This window comes from Cadophora gregata (genome assembly GCF_030347475.1).
Source record: "Cadophora gregata isolate MNR1 chromosome Unknown scaffold_6, whole genome shotgun sequence".
Classification (NCBI taxonomy): Eukaryota; Fungi; Ascomycota; class Leotiomycetes; order Helotiales; family Ploettnerulaceae; genus Cadophora; species Cadophora gregata.
This window is the reverse complement of record NW_026695929.1, coordinates 877,235-898,421: the sequence shown is the minus strand read 5'-3', so window position 1 is coordinate 898,421 and position 21,187 is coordinate 877,235. Positions and strand designations below refer to the sequence as shown.

General features: G+C 47.8%; 5 protein-coding genes across 5 annotated transcripts; 3 read left to right on the top strand and 2 right to left on the bottom strand.

Annotated features, from left to right (window-relative positions):
* The first annotated feature begins 726 nt into the window (after positions 1 to 726).
* On the top strand, positions 727 to 4,815 carry ONS95_012129 (uncharacterized protein). The gene is made up of 7 exons (XM_058505740.1): positions 727 to 1,223; positions 1,287 to 1,918; positions 1,980 to 2,030; positions 2,099 to 2,168; positions 2,231 to 2,293; positions 2,355 to 2,587; positions 2,638 to 4,815. The coding sequence occupies exons 2-7, from the start codon at positions 1,839 to 1,841 to the stop codon at positions 4,082 to 4,084; spliced, it is 1,944 nt and encodes a 647-aa protein (XP_058358263.1). The 5' UTR covers positions 727 to 1,223; positions 1,287 to 1,838; the 3' UTR covers positions 4,085 to 4,815.
* Positions 4,816 to 4,969: 154 nt separating this feature from the next.
* ONS95_012128 (uncharacterized protein) lies at positions 4,970 to 8,268 on the bottom strand. Its single transcript, XM_058505739.1, has 3 exons — positions 6,866 to 8,268; positions 5,711 to 6,818; positions 4,970 to 5,646 (listed from the first exon to the last, which is right to left on the bottom strand). Exons 1-2 carry the CDS (start codon positions 7,594 to 7,596, stop codon positions 6,014 to 6,016), a joined length of 1,536 nt encoding a protein of 511 aa, XP_058358262.1. The 5' UTR covers positions 7,597 to 8,268; the 3' UTR covers positions 4,970 to 5,646; positions 5,711 to 6,013.
* A 544-nt stretch (positions 8,269 to 8,812) lies between these two features.
* AOX1_4 (Alternative oxidase, mitochondrial precursor) lies at positions 8,813 to 9,579 on the bottom strand (the record flags this gene model as incomplete). Its single annotated transcript, XM_058505738.1, has 2 exons — positions 8,813 to 9,329; positions 9,383 to 9,579. The coding sequence occupies 2 exons, from the start codon at positions 9,577 to 9,579 to the stop codon at positions 8,813 to 8,815; spliced, it is 714 nt and encodes a 237-aa protein (XP_058358261.1).
* A 4,270-nt stretch (positions 9,580 to 13,849) lies between these two features.
* Positions 13,850 to 15,582, top strand: ONS95_012126 (uncharacterized protein; the record flags this gene model as incomplete). The annotated part of the gene is made up of 3 exons (XM_058505737.1): positions 13,850 to 14,399; positions 14,452 to 14,507; positions 14,563 to 15,582. The coding sequence occupies 3 exons, from the start codon at positions 13,850 to 13,852 to the stop codon at positions 15,580 to 15,582; spliced, it is 1,626 nt and encodes a 541-aa protein (XP_058358260.1).
* A 2,362-nt stretch (positions 15,583 to 17,944) lies between these two features.
* Positions 17,945 to 19,348, top strand: ONS95_012125 (uncharacterized protein; the record flags this gene model as incomplete). The annotated part of the gene is made up of 1 exon (XM_058505736.1): positions 17,945 to 19,348. One exon carries the CDS (start codon positions 17,945 to 17,947, stop codon positions 19,346 to 19,348), a length of 1,404 nt encoding a protein of 467 aa, XP_058358259.1.
* Positions 19,349 to 21,187: the final 1,839 nt, after the last annotated feature.

Sequence of the window (21,187 nt, the reverse complement as noted above, 5' to 3'; positions counted from 1 at the left end):
TAAGTCAATATAACATCTTGAATATGAATTCGAAGAAGCTCATCGTTTATGTAGGAGTTAGAAAGACAACACGTATCCATGTCTGGAATATTTGATGTGATATAGGTCTAGTCCGCTCAATGGAGGATTGGCAGATTGGTCGGTCATAAGGATTTTCTTCTCAATGACACGATGATTCGTTTTGGGGACGCTCTTATACCAATTGATGTCTTTTGGACGGTTTGTTTCTATGTCTGTAGTGGGAAAGAATAATAGCATTTCTTGCCAGTTGCCGGTTCAGATAACGAGACTGTGGATAGAGACCGAGCCTCCCAATCTTGTTCATGATGCGGAATTTTAAGCGAAGAGGGGCTGTTGATTGGAATGTAAGCACCATCTTCTGATGGCTGATACCCTGACTTCCAATCAAACAACTGAAAACTACCAGGTTCAACTCGGAATTATTGTGTTAGGATATAGGTACCCGAGAGAAAGAATTTGTGGGACTTTGAGATGGTAGAAATAATTGCCGTCCTGAATCCTTGGTGTTGAGTTTGCCAAGATTACAGTGGCTGAGCAACGCGAGCCTCGGCTTTTCGAGATGCAGATGTAATGACACAAAGAGCGAAGGCAGTAGTCTCATCTTCCTGAAATCCTTGAGATTGTGTTGCTATATTTTCCAGGGCTACTTTCGAGTCGGGCGCAGGCTTCAGTAAGAAAAAGTCCTGACTGCAAGATTCCTGATAACCGCTCTCTAAAGTACAACGCAAGATCATCCTTTTTCGGCATACGCAATTGCAATTGATCCCCCACTATCGTTTGCTCCAGCTTGTTTTCTCTCATTCCGGGGAAACATCCTGAATGCATGATATTGCAATTGATGATCTCGGTGATAACGATCCTTCGGCTTGCAGATCAACAAGGGTGCACGAGGTGCGGTACGGATCGAGTCAATGTTCCGCTGCAAGGTCTGGGAATGTTTGAGTAGCCTAGTGCGGGGTAGAGCCAGCTTGTTCGGATGTTGGAGGCGGATTTGTTTTGCTGTCAGATCGCCCCGAAGGATAGTAATAGGAAGAAATTAATTGTTTATTATATTCATATATTTGAATCAAGGAACAGTACTTTCGCAATCTTCATCAAGCCTTTCGTTGTTCTTTCCATTGTTGACAAACAGTGGATTGACAGAAGCGAGAGCCTAATTCCAAAGCTCGCTTGGGCTGGGGTTAAAAGTAACTAGTTTCTTGGTCAGCATGCCATCAGAAAGTCAAATAAATGAATCCAACACTTATTCCCAATAATCCTACAAGACGCATGTCTTAAAGTTCAACAAACGTGATTGCCACGTTTCTGCAACATGCCACATTTACCGGAAAGCCGGTTCCCCGAATGCGATAGAATTCCCCCCTATTGCGTCCAGGCTGGATACTTTCAATAATTCCAGGTTTTCGAGAAAGCCAAGGAAAGTCTGAGCAATCTTCCAGTCGGTTGGAATATTGACGTATTTAGAGCTTCCAAAATCACGCCCTCCTCTGTTCTTTCCTTGGAAAGCCGTACCTGCAGCTGCTCAGGGTCTTTCGAGTAGCGATTGGCCGGCTCAAGTGAGATACCAGGTGCGCCGGCGCTGGACCTCAAATCAGGTAAGTCAGTATGCAATGCAGGCTGGGTATGGATAAAGCAGGAGTCATGTATACCCCAATTTTAGTGTGAAGTAACTTCACGTCCTGGAGCTGCCTATAAGTACTCGAACCTTCCCTGAGGTCTGCCACTTGCTTTTAAATCTCCTCCACCAAAATTCGTCGAATGTGCCTTCACTTCGGATCAATCTACGCGCTCATCCCTAGCTGAGCTGAATCGACATCATGGGGAAATTCATGTTTCTTCCTTTCTTGGCTCTGCTAGCCACCGCAACAGCAGATGTTGCAGCAAAGGCTATCTACGAGTGGGTCTATCATCGCATATTCTCTTTAAGCTTCCAAAAAGTACTAACTATATCTTCAAAGTTACATTGTGGTAGGCTCTGGGCCTGCTGGTGGACCTCTCGCTGCAGAATTGTAGGTTTGATGAAATACCATATCTTCCCTCAAAGTGTTGACTTGCTGCTGACTCGACCCTTGTCCAGGGCGAAAAAGGGTGCTTCGGTACTCCTCCTAGAAGCAGGCGATGATCAAGGCGAAAACCTACATGTCCAGGTTAGTTGCTCAACAGAGGCGAGGAAGCAGAATCTAGAATGCATACTGACACGCCAACACAGGTTGCACAATGGGGCTCATTGGCGAACAACGACCCGCTTCTGCGCTGGGACTTTTTCGTCAAGGTAAACATGAACATGCATTTTTCAAGGAATTAAGAGGCACAGTGCTTATAATCTGAATTAGTACCATACGGATGACAGCATTACCAACAAATATGAACATCTAGTCTGGAATACAACCGATGGACAATTCTATGTTGGAACCCAGCCACCTGCTGGTGCGAAGCGACTCGGAGTGTATTACCCTCGAGCCGGTACATTGGGAGGCTGCTCTACCCACAATGTACAATGTGCCGTTCTGCCTGCGGAAAGAGACTGGAATGAGATTGCAAATATTACGGGGGATAGTTCTTGGAGGTAAGCTATATTTCGACTTGCGATAGCAGACAACGAGCTAATAAACAAAGTGCCGACAAGATGCGCAAGTATTTCATCCAGCTCGAGAACGATCATACTGTACCCAAAGGCACTCCTGGTCATGGATTCAATGGCTTTCTCGATATCAGCTTGAACGACGGCGAATCGCTCAGAAACCAAACGGAAGCACAAGAAGTTCTGAAAGCCGCCGCGAAAGTTATGGGACAAGATCCAAACAAAGTCTTCGAGCTGTTGCAAACTGATATGAACAACGCAAGTCCAGATAGAGATCAGCAAGTTGGACTTCGTGGATTCCCATCCCACAGAAACCCCATGGGACGTCGTGTCTCAGCTCGCGATGCTGTCGTGCAGGTAATGAACGCCAAGAACAAAAATGGGAAGCCCAAGTATAACTTCACTGTGGGAATGGAGTCATTCGTTACAAAGATCCTGTTCGATACTTCCGCCAAAACATATGGAACTCCTCGAGCAATTGGCGTCGAGTACCTTGCTGGAAAGAGCATGTACCAGGCCGACCCGCGATACAATCCATCAGTCGCAGGAGTCAAGAAGCAAGTCTATGCAAAACGTGAAGTCATCGTTGCAGGTGGAACGTTCAACTCACCTCAGATTCTTAAGCTCAGCGGTATCGGCCCCAAGGCAGAGCTGAAGAAGTTCAACATTCCAGTTCTCGTGGACCTTCCCGGTGTGGGGAAGAATCTCCAGGACAACACCGAAATGGGCGTTGTTGCTGAAGCTTCAACAAATTTCACGAACAAGGCTTCTGCTTGCACCTACGGAGCACCTGGTGATCCGTGTCTCGAGGAGTGGTTTCAGGGAAAAGGACCATATGCTATTGGTCCGCTCGACGCACTCATGTTCAAGTCCAGCGTTGCGGCATTCAATGAGCGAGACATATTCTTCTTTGGACTCCCAGGAGCTGTATTCCAAGGTTACTGGCCTGACAAGACCGTCAATGTGGTTCCAGGGTTCAAGCCTAGCTCGTTCGATTGGTCTATGGTCAAGATCCACCCGAATGGTCGTCTAGGGACGGTTGAGCTCGTGTCCGGCAATCCCCGAGAGGTTCCGGATATCAACTTCCGATTTTTTGAAGAACCCGGGGCGGATAAGGATCTTCAAGCTTTGGCCGAGGGAATTGAGTTGGGCCGTAAGATCTTTGATTCCATGGGTGCACCTTTTAAGCCATGGACCGAGCAACTTCCCTGCAAGGGCAACCGCAATTGCAACGTCAAGGAAGAGATCAAGGCCCAAGCATGGTCTCATCATGCAACCAGTACATGTTCCATTGGAGCTGATAGTGATCCAATGGCAGTTTTGGACAGCTCATTCAGAGTGAGAGGAGTCAACGGACTAAGAGTTGTTGATGCATCTTCGTTCCCAAGAACGCCAGGAGCTTTCCCAGTTATACCAGTCTTCATGATCGGGCTCAAAGCTGCGGATGTGATATTTGCTAATCCTGCTGCGGCATGGCAGTAAAATTTGGTATAGATACACATATTGGAAACAGAGAATGTACAGGAAAAGTTACTAGCGCTCGCAAATACACTGATGAGTGAGATTGAAATTCAAATCCTTCATAGGTTCTTCTAAGTGACAATCCAGCAAAGATGAGACCCTTAGCACCTTCCCTTAACAGCTTCCTAGCAGGATGGTCGACAGATACCCAAATCACCAGTGAGACCGCATCGGAAACCAGTAGACGAGCTTTTGTCTCCTTTAATACCATTTTGTCAGAAGTGTACCCATTTTCGAGAAGTGACGTGAAGCTTACGATAACACCCCAGCTGGCGATGAGTGCCAGGATCGCACGCGCAACAGTCTGTTTGTAACCTGCATTCTCCTACACAATGTCTTGGCATAGTAGCTGCGCATACAAGTTGGCTATCTATAGCGAGGACAAGAAGTACCTCTGTTGCCTTTGGCTCCTAGAACGCTTGGGAGCATGAAAGCGAAGATAGCGGCGAGTTTGATGAGGGCGACCATTTTGGGCGATGATGAGGTTGATGGAAGAATTAGTTGATGGAAGTATTAGTTGATGGATATTTGATGAAGTAGAGAGCTGTTGTGATGATTGAATCTGACTTGAAGGGTATATGATGGTCAATTATATAGATTCCAGACTCTAGTGTTTGCCACACTCCCCCCCCCTAAACAAACGTTAAAGGCGTACTTTTGTGAATCAAAGGCCTAGTAAGACTATTGTTACCAGTTTAATTGCCTGGAGATACTCGAAGCACGATTCAGATTGTGGTCAATTGTAGAGGCAAGTGTGGCTGTAGAAGGTTCGAGATACACTTGAAGCCCTGCTCGAGGCTGAGAAACAGCTGATTGATTGGATCAACATCATACCTAGTTGATTATCCACAGGGGGTCCAAATTTCATGAGATTTAACGTTTGTTTTGTGGGGGGATGGAGTAGCTTTCGGAAAGCGGTCATTCCCGTGGTTCTGGAAGTCTTGTTTCTATCGGTCATTCCCGTGGTTCTGGAAGGAAGTCTTGTTCCTGGAACTTTCCGTAGAACTATCGTGTTCAGCTGAAGAACCTGTTTAGGACTCTTGATACAACGATGAAGCTTGCTAAATGAATCATTGCGCAATACGAGAGCTGAATAGAATAAACTTTCCGCTAAGCTTGTTGACTAGATTGTCGTAAAGCTTGGCTAAAACCCATCATCCCCCTTTTGTATCATCCCAACAAGTCTAATTGTCCGGATCGAAACTGATCGACTCTCAGCTCCCCTGGCTATCAATCGGACTCGGGAATATTGTTTCAGCGCAGAGAAAGAGTTTTCAGAGCCCGCTTGAGAAACCAGTATCACCAGAATGAAAGCACAAATAGGCAGTTTTTTGTAAACGAGTATGATTAGGCACACTATGCACTCACACCAGTCGCCAATCGCATAGAAACAATAATCCTTCTAGAACAAAGTCAAAACGCCATCTGACACCGGCCCATGCCATGCGGTACAATGTAAGTCAATCAGCACGAGCTCTCAAAGTTGCTACTTCGGCCGTCTAAGCGGATGAGCCTCCGTGTTCCTACCCAACATTAGCCAAAACTTTCTCTTCCTTCGCGTACCGATACGAGGGCGGATAGACTCACAGCACATATTCATCTAAGCTCACAACGCTATTCTCACTGAATAGCAAGTAGAAATACTTTAGCGTCTCCGCCAGCCAGAAGCTCTCCATCTCATCAACCTGCCCCGGCGCGCCTTTCAAGACATCGTTGATAGCTGAGTGAGCTAGTGGTGTCACGGTATGTGCTTGGATGGCTTTGAACATATTCCAACCTGATTCGCGCCAATGTGGATTATTAGTGATGCGGTGCATTATGAAAACTGATTCGATGGCTTCGGGTCTATGGATGTTAGCAAAATCGGGAGCACAGAGGCGAAAATGAACATTACCTCAGAAGATATCGCGCATCCCTCACATGCGAAAACCCAGGGGACAACTTCTCATGCTCGATTCTCTGCCTCGTCAACGCCTCCTCGGCATTCGGATCAATAGCCTTGAACCATTTCTGCGAGTCCCACGTGCAGCTGGTCCTGTTTGCGCAAGGCACGGCTGTGAATGTCTCGGGCATGATGCCCGTGACAGTGTTCTTATATCCCCAAACGCATCCATCTGCCAATTTACCGCCGTCAATGACATCTTCGGGACGGTCGAAGATTTTCCCCGCTATTGCCAGCATTCCTCCTGTGAAACACGTCAGATGTTGAAGCTCTGGGGTAAACCGAGGCGCGCCGCCGGCTGCGATGTCGACAGTTCCGGAAATGAGAATATCTTCGTCATTGACTGTCATGGGCCTGAAGAAAAGATATTTCTTGGCGACTGGAATAAACTTCTCGTACATGCTTTGGTAGGATTTCATCTGTCCGCCGAGAAGCATGTATTGCTTTGGCAGATACTCGTATGTGGAATCTGCCAAAGCACCCAGAGTGTACTGCTCCTCTCCTCCAACATATGGCGAGCCTAGAAGAACACTGTGGTTGTATCTCGCCGAATCAGCCATTGTTGGCCACATTCCTGGGAGCACAGTATGATCCTGCCATTTCTCGAGCTCGTTCATGATCTTCTGGATGCCGTCGAAATACTTGTCGTTCCCCGTGATTTGGGACAGTCGAGTAAATTCGAGGGAGAGAGTACCTAGTACTGCGAGTTCAATTGAACTACTGGCTGAATGGACTCGGATATTTGGGTCGGTTCTGAGAGAATTAGCGGAAAGTCTTGGGAAGGTTCAGAGTCTCCTTACGCAGACCAAATATAATGAGGCGTGGGCATGCGATTGGGTGTATCAAAAGCCGTATACAGCACTTCAGCAAGCTCCACCGCCTTCTCTATCAAAATAACATATTTTCCACCACTCAAATCATACGCTGAGAGAAGACCCCCCAGATGTCTAATCGTCGTCTCAAAAAGATTGATATTGCACCCCTCCTTATGCGTAAAGTCGACATTTCGTAATTCTTTCAATGCCAGTTCGAATTCATCTTTCAATCCCATAATCCACAACGTGTCCAGACTATCCACCATTGTGGCAGCCCATCCGCAGAATGGCGTCTTGTACCCTCCAGCAATTGGTTTCAATTCATCCTGTCCCCATGCTTGGTCCTTATAGCCCTTCCACGAGTGCAGAAACGCGTCACGAACTTCTTTCAGCCTACTCTCCCGCACCTGCTTTTCCTTCGCCGTCTCTGGCACCAGCTCATGCTGTATCTTTGGTATCTTCTTCGCTCGTCTTCGCGGTAGTGGTATTATTGAACTGGGAGGGAACTTCTCAGGGCGGATTGGGATTGACACATAGTTGAACTCGAATCTTTGTGGGCCTAGTCCGCTGTGTCGAAGGAGAAGGAGGAGGCAGAATACGAGACCGGTGAGAACTAGCCCACGGGTTACTTTTCTTGTTGGTAGGTGTGATGCTAGGGATCGAGAGGAGTCTTCATCTAGGGCATCAGTTTTCTCTTTGCGTTTGAGAGAGGGCATGGTAGGATTGAGCTGCTGCAGAGCTCAACATATTTCTTTGGGGGAAGTTTGAAGAGAAAGTGGAAGGAGAAAAGGAGACAAGGGAAAGAGAAAGAGAAAGAGAAGAAGCAGAGCAAGAAAAGAACACCTTCACATTCCAATAGAAGAGAGAGACACCATGCTAACTTAATATCTGAGTTCTCCGTGGCTTGATCGTCGCCAAGACGCCTGCAAACTGTTTCTTCGCAGCCGTGCCAAACAGGTCAATTGTTGCCCTGGCTCGCCTGGAACGTCGTTGGTCTCACTGCGGATCGGCGGGCGGCTGAAAGCCCCGAGCGCCAATAGAGCACCCATGGCGTTTAGCCAGTTGGAAGATATACTTTCCTTCCTCGGCAGATGGAAATGGGAGTCTCTGGCAGTGGTCGTCTGACAGGGAATATCATATATTTATTGATTAGACTGCGATATTTTGCTTGAGTCGGACGACAAGTTGCTGTGTTGTGTTTTGCTTGGGCGGCGCGGGGTGATGATCGCCATGGTCCTTCCCCTGACTGGAAGGACTAGCCCTGATTCTGGAACTGTTCCACTACCTGCCCGAGCTACCCGTACGGAGTCGATCTCAACTGAGTCAGGGGTTCGGTTGTTTTTCGACCTCACCTCTTTGTTTTCGACGGGCTCATGTCATCGTGGAGCATAGAATTCTACTTGCAACAAGGAAAGGCAAGCTCGGCAATATACTTTGAAGACCTCTTGTTAGAAATAATTCATTCGGTTCATACCTATTATTGGAATTTTTCAGGATGTCGACACGTGTCTCGACTGTTATCCTTTTCTTTCGCTCCAATCACAGCTAAGATTCGAACTCTGTTAAATCAATCATGACCCTTTCGTAGCACCAATTTGGTAAAGATAAAACTAAAAGCGAAAATGCACAGGGTAGTAAAGTTTTGTTCCCTCTTCTGTGGCAATTTACAGTACTGTAATGTAGCTTCCATCCTGCAGTCGCAGAGAACTCCGAAATGTTTCCTTTTTATTCATGTCCCGTCACATCAAGGTTCGATTAGACATTATGAACGAAACGTCCCAGCTTCCCATCAACGCCACAATCTACAAGGCAGGCCTTCAAGCACATCGAAATATTGACATCACTTCGGAAACCCCGCAGTCCGATCTTTCGGGTGACTGGCAGAAAATGGGCTGAATGAGGAGGATGAATCCGCAGATAAGTGTTAACCAATCACAGCGCCTCCTCCCTCGCCCATCCTTCACCTTTCGAACCTTCAAGGTTCTTACTCGGATGCGGCTTCGACTCATCCTTGAACACACTCGCAAAGGGATTCGGATCAGTGTTCTGATCCAAATTTCCCAACGTATGATTGACCTCTATATGCTTCGCCTCATCCGCGCGAATGTACATCAGCGGCTCCCTCATACCCCTCTTCCCTTCAGGCATATTCCAATACCCAATGGCAATCTCAGGTGCTTGGACACGGCCGCTATTCCACAAAGGGAGTTTACCGGCATCTAGATCACAGATAGCGCGTGTGTAAGTCCGGACGGCTTCTTCTTCGAGGTAGCCGACGAAACGGTGACAGGTCCGAGGTGAGAGGAGGTAGCAGATGAAGAAGCCGTTGAAGAAGACGCCCTGAGCACCGAGGATCATAGTGCGCATGAAAATGCCCGGCGTGTGTAGTTTGAGGAAAGTGAGGAGGTGCATGCGCTCGTTAAAGGATTCTTCGATGAGAGTTTCGATCCTGTCTGTCTCAGAGTCTGGAATCAGGGGAGTATTGGGAGACAGAGAACTTACCAACCATTATCTCGCTTCATCCTCCGCAAACTGTGTAAATGCCGTAACATGCCACCAACCATGCCCGGGACACCAGCCACGCTTTCGAGAAATATAAATCGAACAAGCCATTTTGATTCGGTCATCTCGAATCGTTTGGATGCTTGTCCTCCACCTGGAAGCTCTTCCGGATGTTTGTACCCGGTTGCGGTATCCATTCCCCAGCGTAGAAAACGAATAGCACTGAGTGCAACTCTGTCAGAGAAGGTGTGTTTCGCGATGGGAGATATTGATCTTCTCCACATCTTTCTCGGTGAAGAGGGGTGCTTCCAGGCGGTTTCTGTCCGCTGGATATGGGGCGCTGTTGATGGAGACACGGTAGGGAATATGTCTTTTTTTTCAATACGACTCGCTCTAGACCATGAGAAATCCCGAGCAGATACTCTCTGACCGTAAATTACTGAAGAACTACATTGTAGTCCTAATTGAGGACTGTACCTGTGGAAGGTGGTCGGCCGGATGAATATCGACTTCTTTGTCGAGCTGCTTCTTGCTATTGGTCTTGATAACATTGCATGGAAGTTCTCTAGAACTTTTCGAAAATGACAGAGGAGGCCACAAAGTGGAAGAAGTGGCGCTGTTTGGGAAAGATATAGTCCCTGGGCCAAGGGCACAGTAGTTAAATCTCGCGTTGCACCTTGCCATCTGGACAGTGATTAGTATTAAATAAACCCCTAACGAACGTCCAATGTCCAATAATCAAAGTCAACCTTATCATTGGAGGATCAGATGTTGACAACCGCGGTTTATACGAAAAGTGGTATGATATTTGAGGTGCAAGTAAGCATCGCGCATAGCCGCAGCCAGGAACAGCAGAGTTACCTCGGTGAAGCTGCCAGCAGCGGAGTACTAATACCACTCATGTCGGCACAACGCTAGGCGAGACGGTGAACATATGATAGTCTCTCTGTTGACTGGAGAAGATGGCCCTAGAGAGCATTGCACGGCATGCATGACTAATAAACGATATTTTGTAAGCAAAGTGGCTGAATGGTGGTGACATGAAGGATTGCGAGAATGAATATTGAATGTGATATGGCGCTGCTGATAGGATACCGAAAATTGATACTGCGGCGGCACAGGATCTGTTGATGCAGTGTAACTGGCCCGTTGAGGGTAATGATGCACGGCATTTCCAGCACCTTGAACCTACTCGTACCCACTGGGGAGAAGTACCTGGAGATGACAAGCAGGGGCTGAACCATTCTTGCAAGTTCTTGCGTGATTCAGTTACAAGTTAAGATCAGAAGGTCGCATAGTAGAGACTGCGAAATATGGAGAGCACAAAAGTATTGTGAGATATCAAAGGTGGAAGATATCTCAACACTGTATATTTGATGGAGCAAGATGATGTAGAAGTTGGGATACAAATACTCTCCGTACAAGCACAAATACCGCTGGTGCTGGGCGGGGCGAGGCGCTAAGCTTGCCGACGAACCGAGCTTCAGGGGCTCATCAAGCACTGCCGATCGCTGTAAGATGTCGACATCACCAACATCAACCACCTCGCCTCCTTGTACCTACAACAACAACACCGCAACCTCCAGTGCACAAGAAGAGTATGCGACAGCAATGATACCTCGAGCGGCCAACATCAGTCGATCTGGGAGACGTTCTTGGAGCAGCATCACCAGTTCCAGTATTCTGGCCATCTGGTCTTGACAACCTTTGTTCAACAATGATTAAGACCGCCAAAGAAATACGATTGCGAACCACACGATCCAGCTTTACAATGTACCCATCTCGCATTTTTTCTTACGTACAGGATGTCATCGTCCAGGTGCTAGTTGGGAAATCAATGGATGCATTTGAGGGAGGATATGAAGCTGGACCCCGATGACCTACACCGAGAGCGTTGTGGTTCTGTTGATCCCATCATCGTATATAATTCACTACACAAGGCATCGGCGCGGGAGGAGCTGGGATCATCATCCTTTCGTGTGGTTGATTCGAAGATGCTTCGGTGTCGTGCCAGATGTCTTGTGGGAATGGCTCTGGGTAACAGGAGATTGTGAATCATTGCCAGGTCGACCGTTCGTCTAACCGGATCAAAAACGCGAAGCCAGATTGCAGCCTCTGGTGAAAGCTGTACCTTATTCTTTCGATGGGTGCCGCTGCAACATGTGCCACTGAGATTCGATTTCGGATTCAGCAAATGAAATGGATCTGAGGACCCCGAATGATCCGCGCTTCCATATCGAACTTGCAGTCAAATCTGTCTTGAACGGTCCTTGCTGTAGGATGCGTCACTGCAGGTTTGTTCAAGCTCTAGGTTTCTCGGAACCATGACTTCAGCTGGGTGTGATCAGTCCACGAAACCGTCGTGAAGAGTGGCTGAGTCGACTTGTGTAGTCGCGAGCTGCAATGCTGTGAATTTTAGATCCAGAAGATGATCGACTCCCTCTCCAATGCGAAGGCGGACTGCTTGAGAGCGGATCTGCGACTTCATAGCACGGCGGACGGCTGGTGACGAGGTGGTGGCGAAGGGTGTCACTATTCCCAAAGCACGAGTCAACACATGGAAGAACTGTGCCCCAAAATCAGCCTCTTTGTGAGTGAGCATGAGTTTGAGCACTCACTTAGGAGCGCCGGGAACTTTGCCGAAGGCAATCCTGTGCTCATACTGTTTGGTTTTCATCATAGCCGCACATACGAGGTCATACTATCTCGCATTCCCCACGCGAGCATTGTGGAGTGTATGGGGCAGTTCGGCAGCTGCGATGATGCTATTCTCGCCAATCGAATACGATGTGAAGGATGGATATTAGGGAGGGTCATTAAGCGCTCAGATGGATCGTCTGTACCATCCAATTTCTCTCCCAGCAGTAGTCCAAGGAACCTGCGATAATAGGGTGCGAACCTGAGGTATTACCAGCCCATTGTTCGGCATCCAGGGTCCGTCTGAGTAATCACATCTCTTTCTTTAGCTTCGACGGCTCGTCTCCATCTCCCATGTTCATCATGGAGAATTCCCCCGATACCCCTTCTCGCTTATTGCTACGCAAGTTCCCGGCAGGGGCAGCCGTCGCCTTTTTTTTTTTGCGTCCAATGTTGGCTATCAAAATCTTGATTTCTACGCTCACAACACGCTCATGTGACAGGAAAACCTGGGAAGTAACTAGGTCTCCCGCAAAATGCACCTGGCAATCTCCACAGGCACAACCCTACTGGGGTAGCAAGCGTACCTAAGGGTGTGGAGGCAAGGCAGAGGGTCAGAATGATGTTAATCCGTGGAAGCCGCTACTGTGGAGTATGTGTATCCATTTTAGGTCTTGTCCGCGGAGGGCTCGCCGAAAGCCCTAAATGGATAATCTGCTGTCTGGTGGCAGTGGAGTTTCCCCTGGGCAAGGACCCTCTGAAAAGCTAGATCTCCCAATCTCGCATGGCAATCCAGTCTTGTGGTCTCCTGACGGTATGTCTTGCTCCGGAGACACTATTTCCCCGGCATTGTTGCGCCACTCACAGCCCCTGTTTGTGTTGTCGTTGATTTTACCCGGGTCTCAGGCGAACCTTATCCCCGCAATCAAGACCCTCGTGAGATGTTAGGGCGGTTCGGGCCTCGGCAGACTCGACCCTTTGAGAGCTTTGGTAGGAAGACCCCGCGATGATAACGTTAATATATTTCTGCGATTTACACTTTAAACAGTACTATACAGAAAGCTTTGTTCTCTGTCTAGAGGCTCGCGTAGTACCGGTACCAAGTTCTCCCTACTGTCTTGTTGTCTGTGCTTCTGTATCATGAAATTGCAGGTCCTTCTTACTCAAACGTTCATCAAATTTGTTTTTTTCGAGACTTGAGTAATTGAACAGCCGGTTAAAACTTTCTCCTGAAGTTGCCCAAGCATGGGAATCCGGTCTAAATGAGGCAAGGGGCCCGGAGAGAACTCAAAGTCCCTCGAATTGGTTTGCCCCTGGATACCCAAGCTAGCTCCGATATTTATATTAATTTTCGGTTCAACTGATCCGGTGGTCACCGTGACCGCATCGTGCGGTCTTGAGAGGCGTCCAGAATAGTGAATTCGATGTACCTCGCGAGCCCGTTCAAGTTGACCCTTGCATCGCATCAACGTTTCTCCACTCTCTTTGATACTATGGAATTTGAGAGACACCAGCTGAGCAGCTAGTCATGGCCAACTCCTTCACCCTCCAATCTCTCCACTCCGGTCCGCCTTTAGCGAAGAGTTTCGTCTCCCTGGCTTCTTCACTGTTGACTCCGAAGGGACCGTCGAGCCGCTGATCCATGATCGATTTGAGATGGCCTGTAGGTAGTTCGACTTCAGGAGATCCACGTGCGAAGAACCTTGCGCCACGATCACTCCAGCTATGAGCTTGGCTTCTTAGGAAACAAAAGGTTATATAAACCGGGATTTCTCTGATCTAGAATTTTCTCTTCACGCCTCTTCTCAAGATCATCATCAGTCCTCAAACATGTCTTCCAGAATCGCCCTCGCCTCGCTCTTGCTGTCTGTTGCTTCCGGTCAGGGAATCGGTACTTTGACTCCTGAAGTCCACCCTCCTCTCACATGGCAAACTTGCACAGCCTACGGCTCTTGCACAACCATTGCTGGCAAGGTCGTCCTCGATTCTAACTGGCGTTGGTTGCACTCATCCACTGGTACCAACTGCTATACTGGTAACACCTGGAACCCAACTTTCTGCCCCGACAACACGGCTTGCGCTAAAAACTGCCAACTTGATGGTGCTGACTACTCCGGAACTTATGGAGCTACCACCACTGGTAATGCCTTGAGACTCAACTTTGTCACTAACGGCGCCAATCGAAACGTCGGATCTCGCATGTTCCTCATGGCCGATGACTCCAACTACCAAATGCTCAGCCTCTTGAACAAAGAATTCACATTCGATGTAGATGTGTCTCATCTTCCTTGTGGCCTGAATGGTGCTCTTTACCTTGTCAGCATGGCCAAGGATGGTGGTGCCTCTCTGTACCCCAACAACAAGGCTGGTGCTAAATATGGTAAATTTCTGTACCACCCAAAGAGAGCGTTGATGGGGACTAACAGCTTCAGGTGTCGGATACTGCGATGCCCAGTGCCCACGTGATCTTAAGTTTATCAACGGAATGGTAATTTCCCAAAGTTTCTGCTGCGATTGGGCGACCATACTGACTGTAATCTAAGGCAAACGTCGAAGGCTGGGTCCCAGCTTCCAATAACGCCAACACTGGTTTCGGAACCCACGGTTCGTGCTGTGCCGAGATGGATATTTGGGAAGCCAACTCCATCTCTACGGCATACACTCCTCACTCTGCCGACCCTACCGGACAGACCATGTGCTCTGGAGACGCGTGTGGAGGCACTTACTCTGCCGACAGATATGCTGGTGTCACTGATCCCGACGGATGTGATTTCAACTCTTACCGCCAAGGCAACAAGGAGTTCTACGGCCCAGGCAAGACTGTCAACACCAACTCTGTTTTCACTGTCGTCACTCAATTCCTCACCAACACCGGCACCGATGCCGGAACCCTGAGCGAGATCAAGAGATTCTACGTCCAGAACGGTGTTGTCATCCCCAACTCTCAATCTACTATCGCTGGAAACCCAGGCAACTCTCTCACCGACTCCTTCTGCAAGGCTCAGAAGACTGCTTTCGGAGACCAAGATATCTACAACAAACATGGTGGATTTGCTTCCATGTCCAAGGCTCTCAAGGACGGCATGGTTCTCTCCCTCTCCCTCTGGGACGATTACGCCGCGAACATGCTCTGGCTCGACAGCACTTACCCAGTTGATGGCAACCCAGCCACACCAGGTATTGGCCGTGGAACGTGCCCAACCACCAGTGGTGTCCCAGCTGAGGTCGAAGCTGCCAGCCCTGACTCCTACGTCATCTACTCCAACATCAAGGTCGGAGCTATCAACTCCACCTTCAACGCGGGATCTGTCGTCAACCCACCAAGTGGAGGCTCCTCCAGCTCCACTAAAGCCGGCACTTCGTCCACCAAGGCCACTTCATCTACCACTCTCCGTACCTCGACCAAAACCTCCACTTCTGCTGCCGCTACTTCTTCCGCAGCTTCAGGTGGTGCTCAACGATGGGGACAATGCGGTGGCCAGCCTCCTTATGCCGGTCCATTCACCTGCCAATCCCCATGGGTCTGCACATACTCCTCCCCATACTACTCCCAGTGCTTGTAGGCATCTCGTCTACATCGCTGCCGTCATCACGCAAATACTTGCGCAGATGACGAAATGGAGTGGATTGAACACTTCCTCCAAGTTCCCGGTGTTCAGATAGAAGGTGGAACGGATAGAAATGAAAAGAGATGACATGGATAAGCATACGCATAAGAACAGCATGGAGAAAATCGATCGGATCGGAATGGAAATGGCGAGAAAAAGACGGATGATGTTACCGAACCGACTGATCTCCTTGCTTGAGACAAGACGCAAATACTGTCATTTCTGACCTCTTTGGAGGATGTGCATATGTGCGAGACAATCTTCCTTTTCTGTACATAGTCTTAGCTCATCTTGTTTATATGAAAATTTCATTCGTTACTGTTGAGAATTTGGCCGCTTGATACAATTTAACACCATGACTCTTGTGAGTGACAACCTCCTCAATAGCGGCCCTTTGGATTTGTCCGAAGTTTTACTTTCCGTCCGGATCCTTCAACAACAACAGCATTATCGTCAGCTTCCGTTGTACCATCGATTCCAAGAGATACTAGGTCCAAGTGTATTTTTCTATGCTGAGTTTCGTGCTTATCTCGTCCGGTACAGTATCTAACTGTATCTCATGATTATCAAAGTCATGTTCGTTGACTACCCTAATGCCTAGTGCTTGCCACGAAGAGTTCGCCATATTAGTCTTTCGCCTGGATATATGTTTGGATTTTTCGTCTATTCACTTGGAGGGGATCAGGCAAGTGGTTTGGTGTGTTCAGCGGTTGAGCCTCAGCCTTGTGGGAGTTCATGACGTGGCATACTCTTGGCTTATCACTGGCAGTGAATCGAGAGATTTACGTACTTTGATCGCTTACTATGGTAGAATGTATCTGAAGCTCTGTCAATAATTTTATCCATTACCAGGAATCTGTTTGCAAAAAGGGGAATCACATGATAAGTTCCGCATTGTTAACGGGTACAGGTATTTTGCCTCTAGAGCGTTTACCACGGGTCAGTCTCGACGAACCAATATCTCATGGTTTTGAGAGCTTTTATGACACAAAACAGTTAGGTGGGTTGCAAACCCGAGTGGATTTACCCAGATCGGTCATCACCTGTCAGGTCACGTTCATCGTCACATGGCCGCGTAAAATCTTCGGAACCTGGAAATGAGTAAGATGTCCAACATCTTTCTCTCCTACTTCTCCTCTAACCAGCAAGACTAAGACCACGCTCATTACCGCAGACTTCGCGTTTGCACAAACGCGAAGGCATGTGATGCAGACACTTATTCCAACAATTCGGGGCGCCGAGGAATGGATATTGATAACACGTTGGCGCTGGCGATTGGTAAGCTTGGGTTTTCTGGTTAAAGCTCCTTGAACGCAAGAAGGACCAAGTGGTCGAAGGACGTGACGCCCTAAAGAGACTATTCTGGGTGAGCTTTTCTTGGAGGACCACTCCTAACGAGGGAAGTTCGGAAGGACGAATTGGAAATTGAAGTTCGCCGTATGGAAGCCTGAAGACTCATTTCTTTAAATTATGGTATATATCGGCAATACCGTAGAAAAATGATGGTCAGTAATACTCACAGGGTTTACATATAGTATAAATGCTCATCATAACCTGTCGTTCATTTTCAACCTGGACATATTACAAGTTATTATTGACTAGAACCTGGTTAGTCAGTTTATTGGGAAGGTTTTATTACTGCTTACCGGCCGCTGCCACCAAGGTGATTAATCTGTTGGTGTCTTCACCAGGCTTTATGACGGTTGAGTCTTTCACTATCCTTCGCGATGGATTGTCATCAAGCGATCGATGGTTGTTGAGCGATAACTCTGTCTGGGCCAGATCTATTGATCAGATCATTAGATCACCAATCAGATCCACACATTTCAGTTCGAGGGGTGAGGAGATCCGGGAATCAGCTAGGCAGTAATGGTGCCCAAACCCCAACTCTCGTCATTTTCTAGCCAACTACAGCAGCGCCGTGGCATCTTACTTTTTGTTATCCTGATCTGTAACTCCGAATGTTATGCGTTGTCGAGCCGCCCTGGGATCACCCCACACAACTCACCCCAACTGCTGGGCGCCCCTTGAATAAGCGAGAAATTCTCCCCGCCATCCATGCAAGCATGAACATCGATCGCATGTTCATTCCCACATCAACAATGCGTCTCATAATGACGTCTTGTGTAGCTGGACTCGGGGGCGAGTTATATACCGCGCATTGGACGTGCCACGATTAGCTAATTTCCATCCGAAAGATTACGAGAACTAAGAAGCTCTAGACCATTTCTCAATTTCGTCTGTCGTGATCGAGCTTGGAAGCCCCTTTTAAGCTCTTAAGATCTGAGCATTAAGGGGTCAGAGCAGACTTGATAAGATGTGGAGGACTGACGGCAGTAAAGCTTATCCATTTCGTCACAAACATCCGAATCACTTCCCACCCTCACCACGAGGAACAGACACCCATCTTTCTACTTGCTTCGAAGACCATGAAGCCAATGAAGAGTTTCCAATTGTCTTCATGATGCCTGAATATCATCCTAGAGCTCATAATAATTCTTCTTCGTCGTCGAGTTTTGATATTGTACTCACAACACCAACGCCGACGGAACGGAAGCAGCGGGATACAATGCTCACCTCTATGCCTCGGCCGAACATGCCGTCCGTCACAGGCTATTTTGCTTCAAAGTACCTGGATGGGGAAGAAGATATATCGACGCCACCAATTCCAATGCGGAGAAGACCGAGTCTCAATCTAAGACCTTTGTCAATCCCACCTCGCGGTCCAATACCAACAAGTCGGAGTTCTCCACAGACAAAATATCACTCATCCTCATCTTCATCTTCATCCTCAACTCCAACAATAGCCACGCCTATCCGATCTCGACGTCGGCGAAAAGATGCGCCACCAACTCCTTCCTCTCAGGCTCCTGAGAAGATGACGGATCTTCTTACGGAAGTCCTGAATATCATGAACACAGTAATGGAACAACAGCATTCTGCTCAGGAAGAAGATGCGATACTTGGAGACCTGACAGAACTTGTTGTAATTATGCAGGAAGAAGCAGAAGCGTTGTTACATTTGGCGGATGTGGTGGAGGAGTATGTGGAGGAAGTGGATCTTGCCAAAGAAGCGGCGGAAATCGAAGACTGGGTCGAGGAGTTGGGTCTTGATGAGATGCCAGAGGTCAGTGATGGAAGTGGAAGTTCGACTGAAACTGAGCTGGATGTCGCACCCATCCTTGTCGATCCAGAAAAGCAGTCGCGGAATAAAAGCCACGCGAGGGACGACTCTTATGACTCAGCGCTCGGTTTGGAAGATGAGGGAACATTAGGGCATACGAGGAATCCGAGCGAGATCATTCACCAAGCGGCAGTTGTGCAGATAGCTCAGGTACGAAAAACGGAAAGCGAGGCGCGGAGAGGAAATCTGGTGGAGATTGGGAGGAGAGCAATGGAGAGATCAGAAGGCATGGCTTCAGCACCACAGACACCAAGAACACCCAAAACACCACAGATCTCGCGGACGCCCTTGTCTCCAAGAGCATTCTATGTGCCCTACCGCAAGCCTTCTATTGGATTGATTAAGGTGGATAAGGCTGAGTTGTGGAGTATGGGGAAGGGAACGTCCAAAGGCAAAGGCAAATCGAGGAAAGCCCCACCGCCGCCACTTTCGCCTTTCAGGGACTCGGGGCTGGTCATGAGTCCGAACAGTAGTTTGAGGAGTAGACCACTGGGGAGAAATGATAGGGGAATTGTGTTGAGTCCGAGATGGATATAATATATGTATTACTTATGATCAAAAAGGGACACCATGTATTAAAAGTTCTGTAGCAACAAAGAGAGACGAGGGTTGGCGACCTCAATCGCTAGTAAGTAGCCAAGTATTCCACTGAACGCTTATTCGGAATAAGGACATTTTTATTTACAACATTTTCAAGTTACATGACAAATCATGCTTCTTCGAGTGAGTTCAATTGACACAACGAGTCGTGCTGCTCCACAAGGAAGAACGCCGCACTACGTGTACCTACCATATTCGATAACGATCATGTGCAAAGCCTTGTCATGAAAGGATCGGACACAAGTGGTTATTTGACTACATTCTGTTTCATATCCTATACTATCAATAACATTGAGAAAGTCTAGTAGGTGGGTAGATAATAATCCCGGGGAAGTATTTCAAGAGGTCCATTCGGTGGAAAGTTGAACCGTCTTCAGCGCGCAACCGCCATAAAATTTGAGTGTCAGTCATTCAACAATGAAGAAATTGAACTTATTGGCGACTGGTGGCATTCCTGGGGAATTGACGAGAGGTCTGCTTGCCAGAAAGTGTGGTTCCTCGGCAGACGATATGGGCTCACCTTGTAACCGGAAAGCCGCCGCAAACGTCAAAGTGAAGAGCGAGAAAATCGGAACTTAAACACCGGTCTGACTGGTTGCCTTTGACTTTGACAGGTTCATGGCGATAAGAAAAGAGGTCTGGTGCGTTATTTGAGTTCAGTAGTAGGTGTCGCATCCCGTGGGAACATGTTCATGGCAAAATAGCTTAAGAAAATAGCGCGAAACAGTGGGGATTGGGCTCGCTTACTTTGTTGTTTCATTCGACTCGCTTACGAAACTGTCCAAGCCGTGCATCCCACTAAAGATGAATCTAAGAGGCTTGAGTGTTCCTACATTTGAGAGATGCTGGCTCGCTGGATGGTCCGATTTGGTGAGCGGGACATTTCTGAGTTGGAAAGTGCCCTACAAGATTTGTGCTCTTGGACTACATGGCTCATTCAAAGTTCACGATTAACACCGGGATCCTTCAGTGGTATTGCTCATACGCGATTTTTGGTCAACCTTTACCCATGAACTCTTTCACAAGAACTCACGGCCGTATTCTCGGACAATCTCCTTGCAGATATTCCGGAGAGCTCGGCACTGTCAAATAAAATCTCAGGCAATGACAGGAGTATCAAGCCAAGATAATCGTCCATGGACCCCCTTCTCTGGTCCAATGTTATTCAAAGGAGACTCTCTGTCTATGTCTTAGAATCATAACAGAAGGAGATGGAGCCGATCTGAAAAGTAGTAAGAGGGTAGAGTAAAAGACTTAAAAATGTTTACTCAGCAACCGTAACAGGAACTGTTGCTAGCTTTGTTAAAGGAGCTACTTAGAGGCTACCGGCGATTTAACCTTGGGACGGGGATTAATGTTTGAAGAATCTTAAAGAGACCAACCGAAGATTCCGACTTCGTCTGGTTAAGTTCAGCCTCAAACAATTTGACAATTTGAAACAAAGGTTGCCATTCAGACATGTCAAAGGAGAGGTCTAGAATGTGACATCATTGGGATGGTAGAAAAGCCACCAATCGCATGTTAGAACAGCCCCGCTAGCTTGCAACATTTCGTTCGCAGTGCCTGAGGCGAACCGGGTATTATCTAACATGAGAGTTTTCGAGAGCTATACAAGATTGAGAGTTCATCGGGCTAGCAATGAGGCAATTATCGTAAGTCTAGACATGACCGAGCCCTTTCACTTTGCTTGGATCGCTGTGCATCGACATGGTTAGATCCAATCATTGGATGCGTGAGATAACATTAGGCTTCTGTTCGTAAACCCGAGCATTTCGT